This window comes from Kogia breviceps, chromosome 1 (genome assembly GCF_026419965.1).
Source record: "Kogia breviceps isolate mKogBre1 chromosome 1, mKogBre1 haplotype 1, whole genome shotgun sequence".
NCBI classification, from domain to species: domain Eukaryota; kingdom Metazoa; phylum Chordata; class Mammalia; order Artiodactyla; family Physeteridae; genus Kogia; species Kogia breviceps.
In genome coordinates this window covers 84,834,260-84,840,824 of record NC_081310.1, presented here as the reverse complement: position 1 = coordinate 84,840,824, position 6,565 = coordinate 84,834,260, and the positions used below count along the sequence as shown (strand labels likewise).

At 60.1% G+C, this 6,565-nt stretch overlaps 1 protein-coding gene across 2 annotated transcripts; it reads right to left on the bottom strand.

Annotated features, from left to right (window-relative positions):
* Positions 1-1,057: 1,057 nt before the first annotated feature.
* On the bottom strand, positions 1,058-6,238 carry SLC27A3 (solute carrier family 27 member 3). Of its 2 annotated transcripts, none has more exons than XM_059072291.2 (10): positions 5,004-6,238; positions 4,448-4,657; positions 3,937-4,095; positions 3,259-3,383; positions 2,789-2,983; positions 2,592-2,682; positions 2,284-2,482; positions 1,940-2,037; positions 1,682-1,812; positions 1,058-1,368 (listed from the first exon to the last, which is right to left on the bottom strand). In XM_059072291.2, the coding sequence occupies exons 1-10, from the start codon at positions 5,650-5,652 to the stop codon at positions 1,192-1,194; spliced, it is 2,034 nt and encodes a 677-aa protein (XP_058928274.1). In that variant the 5' UTR covers positions 5,653-6,238; the 3' UTR covers positions 1,058-1,191. The 2 variants fall into 2 exon arrangements, with proteins under 2 accessions (XP_058928274.1, XP_066892660.1); XM_067036559.1 differs by having other exon boundaries at positions 2,284-2,375; positions 2,592-2,639; positions 5,004-5,786.
* Positions 6,239-6,565: the final 327 nt, after the last annotated feature.

Here is a 6,565-nt window from a genome sequence, read left to right as displayed (position 1 = left end):
TTATTTTTGCGGTACGCGGGCCTCTCACTGTTGTGGCCTCCCCCGTTGCTGAGCACAGGCTCCGGACGCGCAGGCTCAGCGGCCATGGCTCAAGGGCCCAGCCGCTCCGCGGCATGTGGGATCTTCCTAGACTGGGGCATGAACCCGTGTCCCCTGCCTCGGCAGGCAGACTCTCAACCGCTGCGCCACCAGGGAAGCCCTAAAAAATTTTTTTTCTTTTTCTTTTTGGCCATGCAGCTTTTGGGATCTCAGTTCCCCAACCAGGGATTGAACCCAGGTCACAGCAGTGAAAGCGCAAATCCTAACCACTAGACCACCAGGGAACTCCCTGATAATTAACTTTTTTGACGCCTCATTTAGGGGCCGAGGACAGGCCTTTTTCCTTTTGATTCCCCCATCCCTCTGCCACCACGTGCATACATGCACTCTGAGCCCTGCTCCAAGAGGGGCCTCAGTCAAAGTCTCCCCAGAACCTGAGGGGCCCCACCCTGGGCTGCTACTTCTGGGAATATAGGACTAAGAGTGGGTAAAATCAGGAACTTTTGAGTTGGGGGGCTGTGGCCGCACCCTTCCCCCTCACTGGCTGGCTTTGATAAGCCAGCCAGTGAGGGGAGAGGGAGGTTCCTTTAACCCAAAATCAAACCTCTGTTTTGCCCAGTTGAGACCCTTCCCCAGGCCCCAACCACACGTGAGTCTGTGGAGATGTTTTGGCTGCCCACAGGGGTAGCATTTGTGCCTCTGTCCACTTTGGCCATTTGAACCAATCCCTTGGGTCCTCTGGCTCCCCAGAGACAGTGGGGGCCCTGCACTCAGGGAGTGAAACTGGGACAGGATATCCACAAGCACAGACAGACATCAGTCATCAGGGGTTTTCCAAGGACAAGGATCACACGGGGTCACCTGAGAGGAAAAACACTGAGGTCCAGACATTGAGCTCAGGCCACATGGCCAGGGCAGGAGCGCCTGTGGCTCCGGGCGGGAGAAAACGTCTGCGGGAAAAGCAGTTCCACAGACAGGCAGGGAAGCGAATATTGTAGATGAGAAAGACAGAGCCAAATGGGCTCTGGACACATTTATTACAAAATAAAGATTACAAACCTGGTATAGAAGAGATCCCTGACAGCGGCTGATACACCTGCAATAACCCCACCTCACAAAGTCCCTCCCTCAGGTGCACTGGTGTGGAGGTTCTCAGATGCGAAGGTCCCCGGCCAGGAGCGCACTGTACCGGGCAGGTGTGAGGGGTAGGTAGGCGCCCCCAGCCTGGTCCAGAACGTAGAGGGGGTCAGACAGTGCGCTTGGGTCAAAGCCCTCCTTTGCCATCCGAACCTTCTGCTGCTTGAAGGTCTCTGTGGTGGCGAGTGACTCCTGGGGAGGGGTCAAAGGGGGCTGAAGGAAGGGGTATTCTGCCCCAGTGGCTCAGGGGAATTGCCTGAGTTTCGTTAAGGGGCAGGTCTGGGGGAAGTGGGGATGAGGTCAGGGTTTAGGGGAGGGGATGACAGGGAAGAGAAGGGGCCAGGCCTGGAGGATGAAGGGGGTGAAAAGCATGTGTCCGGGAAGGAACTGTTCTTTCTCTTCACAGAATGTATTACGTGGGGGTCCCTTTTTGGGGTTTGGGAGCCACTGACTGCTGCAGATATACGGGGTGCGGTAAAGGGTCAGGGCAGGAGTGGCTGGTTACCTGAAGCCTTAGGAATCGAGGCCGGGCATAAGGTGGCAAGTTCTCGGAAACATGGACGTAGAGCTGCACAAGGTCCAAAGAGTGGGGGGGACGCAGAACCAGGGCTGCCATCCCAGCCCTGCCTTCGTGCCCTGGTGGGTGTGGGGGCCAGGGTCAGCCGTGGTAGCTGATCACCACGAGGCCTCATGCTCCCTGCGCCCAAGTAATACCACTTCAGGGTGGTGGGCCGGGTCACCCCCCCGTCCCATGGCTGGGCACCTGGCACAGTGACTCCGTAGACGTTCACCTCCTGAAGAAAATCCAGGGCCTCCAAGGCCTCAGCCACCTCGGTCGTGGCCACGTTCTCCCCCTTCCACCTGCCAGAGAACAGAAATTGGAAACTGGGAGTCAGGGGTCAGGGCCTAATGAGCTTGGTGGGGAGAGAAAGAGGTCAGGGATGAGGGCGAGGTGCCAGAAGATCTTGGGGAAGACGTGTTTAGGAGGTTGGAGATCAGAGGTTAGGTGAGAAGCTGGGTTGGGACAGATTAAGGAGTGGAGGTTTAGAGGGTTTGGGTCACAGAGATGGGATGCCCAGGAGAGAAATCAGAGTTAGGGGCAGATACCTGAAGGTGTCTCCAGTACGATCGTGGAAGCGAAGAAAGCCTTGGTCATCGCAAACCAACAGGTCTCCAGTGTTGAAGAAAACATCCCCAGGCTGGAAGACATCCTTCAGCAGCTTTCCCTGGGCCAGCTCTGGCCCCCCAGCATAGCCCAGAAACGGTGACTGCTGGTTCACGGGGGCCACCAGCAGCCCTGGCTCACCTGGTAGGGTCACTGGGGTCAGGGGACTGCCTCCCACCACACTCTCCAAGTCCAATTCTCCTCTGCCAGCCAGCTCCACCACCCCTACCCACCCCACCTGGACACAAACCTGGAGATGTGGCCACACAGAGCCCCTGGGTGTTCCGAATCGGCTCCCCTGTGGTGACATCATAGCGAATCAAAGAGAAGGGGAAGACATGCTGGGGGAAGGGAGACCCAGGCACTGGGTCATTTCAGTTGCATGAGCCCCCTCCCCAGCAGCCCCCCGATGTTCCACAGGTTCTCCATTTCCCTCCTGTAACTCACCTTGTAAAGCCAGGAGGCGCGCCCCACAGCACCCCGCTGTCCTGTGTAGTTGAAAGTGGCCACATTGCCCTCTGTCAGTCCATACGTCTCCAGCACCTGCAGGGGCCCGAAGCGCCGCACAAAGCGCTCCCAGGTGTCTGGCCGCAGCCCGCTGCCCACAACCAGCCGGACCTTATGTCCATGTTCTGCCTTGTTCTGAGACGAATGGGGAAGGGAGCAGGAGCTTCAACACCAAGATGCCAGCTCCCCCAGGTGCAGCCCTGTTTCCCACTCTCCTTGCACCACTTCCACTGTGACCTCCTTGAGGTGCCCTAAGCGCCAGAGTCCTACCAGCCCAGGCTCCATACCCTCCCCTTCCATTTTCTTCTTGCCTCCTCTCCCTCCAACTCCCAGACAACCGTTTCAGTGTCCCCCACCAACTGCCCATCCCCCTGCCTTCGTGGCTCTGCCCAGGATCTGTGCCCACGCACCGGAGGCTGGTTGACAAGGTATCGGCATAATTCCCCGATGTACTGGAACACCGTCACCCCGTGCTGCTGGCAGTCCTCCCAGAACTGACCAGCTGAGAACTTGGACTTCAGCACCACTGTGGCCCCTGCCAGAATCGGAGAGGGCGAGGAGGAAGGAAGGAGGTGAGGTTAAGAGCTGAGGGATGGGGGATGAGGAGTCCTGACCCCCTCCTTCTCAAGCATCAGCCTTCACTGTACTGTAGTTCCCCGGAAAGGCCTGGCTGTGACATTCACAGTTTCCAAAGGCCAAGTTGGCCCTCATCCTTTCCCACCGTTAATGCCCTCTCCCTACTTCCCATCCCCAAGCAGTCCATCGTCTGAACCCTGCCCGCAAGTCCCAACCCTCTTCTCCATTTGCCTCTTCCTGGGCTGACACTCACGGCCCTCCCCTCCCCTGGCGCCTGGAGTTCTGCATGGCCGCCCTAGTTGCTCAGCCTGTATGTCTGTGCAGGTGACGCTTCTCCATTGAACCAGGAGCTCCTGGAGAGGAGGCCCTGCCTCCTTCCTCTGGATTCTCTATCCTGAAGGACTCAGGAAGCATCCCCAGGTGAGCACACCACAGTAGGTACTTAATAAATGTTTGCTGGCATAAACATCTGCCGGAGGGCTGAATGGGGGGTTGGGGTGGCCGAGACTGACCAATGCCCAAGCATCCCACAATGCCCAACAGGGAGCCAGACATGTGGTAGAGTGGGAGGGTGAGGTAGATCACATCCTCCTTGTGGGCGCCGCACAGCTGGTAGAATCCTTGGCATTGCAGGACCTTCAGATGACTGATCCGAGCAGCCTTGGGGAGGCCTGGGGGGAGGGGAAGGGGGAGGGGGAGAAGATCAGGGGAAGGGTCTGAGCTCCAAGCCTTGTCTCCCCCTTTGCCCCTGTTGGGTTTCCCACACAAAGCGTCAGAGGCAAGGCTGAAACTAAGAAGAAGGCAGGCCAGGCCGTCCTAGAAATGTGGTAAGTTCGGGGAGGTGGAGAAATGAAGAGGGCTGGGAGGGTTGGTGAGACAGGAAATATGGCCGCTGGATCAGCCTCCTCTCAGGGGGCTTTGGAGGAGTGGCCTACAAGCTGAGGAGGTCACAGTTCCTGTTCCCAGGCCCCTGCCTTCCTTGTCTTTAGTTTCTGGGAGGTAAATATCATGTCCAGCCCTCACCTGTGGTGCCAGAGGTGAAGATATACAGGCACGTGTCCATTAAGTTCTGGGGGGCAGACAGATACCCGGGCACTGGCCCATCCACTTCAGCCGAGGCCTCAGCCAGAAAATCGGTGATTCCAGCAGGATGGGTTTCAGAGCCCGCAGCCCACAGGTGGAGCCCCATGGCTCTCAGGGCCGGCAGGTCCGGCTCCAGGGACTCCAGGAACTCTGGATGGGGCGGGAAAGCATAGCTCCACTGCTCTACCGCTACCCAGAAGCCTTCTCAACACTTTACCGCATTTGCTCCCCCACCTCCACCTCGCAGAGCTCCCAAGTGAGGCTGAAGAGTACGGTATGGACGTGCCATCATGGGTCTGGGACCTGGAGCCCAAGTCTTTGGAAATCCTTGGGAAACCAGAGACCCAGCTTTATTCCTTCGCGAACAGAGACCCGGCTCCTCAACCTTTCCGAACCCCTGGCCTCCTTCCCAGCCCACTCCTTCTTTGCGCCCCCCCCCGACACGCCCCTTTATGTGGCTGGCCCCGTCCCCGTCGGTCGAGCGCTCCAGCCTTACCTGGCGCCAGCACGAGCGCGCGAGCGCCGCAGCTGCGGAGACAGTGCAGTAGGGGACCCCGGCGCAGAGCGGTGGGCACAAAGGCCACACGCAGGCCGGCCTTGGCCAGCCCGAACCAGAGCCACAGGAACTCTGGGCAGGCGGGAAGCAACAGCGCCACGGTGGCCCCAGGTGCCAGAGGGGCCGCGCCATCCCCTTCCCGCACGGGACGCGCCGCTCCGCTTCCGGCCGCCGCGTGTTGTACGCCGTGCACCGTCCGCTCGCCTTCTCCGGCGCCCCCCGCGCCGCTGTCGCCGCTGCCGGGTCCCCCGTCCCAGCCTCGCGCGCGCAAGAAGGCGCGCGCAGCCCGGTTGCTCTGGCGCTCGGCCTCCGCGTAGTTAAAGCGCTGCGCGCCGTGAATGAGAAAGGTGTGCGCGGGGCGCTGCCGGGCCAGCTGCGCGAGGCGCCAGGCCAGGCTGCAGCCCCCCTCGGGACCTTCCGGGTCAGCGGCAGCCGCGGCCAAGGCGCGCGCTCGAAGAGCCCGTTTGCAGCGTAGGGCGCGCACCGTGAAGGCCAAGTCTGACGCGAGCCAGCGCAACTGCGGCCATAGGCGCAGTTTCAGCAGCAGCAGCGGCAGCAGCAGCAGGGGTAGCAGCAGGAGGGCGGCCATCGTGCCCGCTTCCTCGACTCGGCCCCGTCTGACCCCAGCCGCTCGCAGACTGCCCAGATATTCCCTTCTGAAAACCTGGGGCCGCTGGTTCTAGTGCTTAGACCTCTCCTTCCCGGGAGCGCGCGCGCTGGCACACGCCTCTTCCCACCCAGCGCCCCCCTCCTCCGCCTCCCCACGGGTGGAGAGCAGAGGCCCGGGAGGAGTGCTAGTGGGGGGCGGCCCCGCACGCCCGGCCCTCCCCACAGCTACGCTCCGCCCTAGGCGCGCTCCCTCCCGGACGACTCGCAGCCCGCACCCTACCAGGTCCTGGTCGGTGCTCACGCTTTCCCTCAATCCTAGGATCAGGTCCATTTTAGGTTTTCTCCTCAAGTGAGGTCTAGACAGTTGGCTGGACTTTGGACCCCCGGCCAGAGAGCCAGGGCACTAGGATCCAAGTCCATCTTTCCCTTTCTTCCCGTTTTCACCCGTGACAGGAGGGTGGCACTGCTCTCCCAAAAGAGACTGAAGAACTCGGCCCCTTGCCCACATGGTGCTGCAAGTCCCGGCACGAAAGCGGAGCCATGCCCTCCCTCCAGCCGCAGCAGCAACCCCAGAGGGATGGGAGCCGAGAGTTAAGTAGGGGAAAGGTGGAGGCCCAGACAGCCAGATTTCTGGAGGGGCCACGGCGGAAGCCCCTCCCTTTGGGCAAAGGTACAATAACTGGGGCCAGCCAGCTAATGCTTTCCATCCTAGTTTTAATTGGGGCAGAGAAAACGGGAACAAGGGAGGAAGGAAAAAAGGAGGCCTCCGGCAGTTGAAACTTTCAAAGGAAGGAGTAGCAGCTTTGAGGGAAGGGAGAACCTGGATTTTGTAAAAGACAAATTTGCAGGCTGAACAGGAGGAGCTGTCTGCAGTCGGCCCAACTTCACTCCTC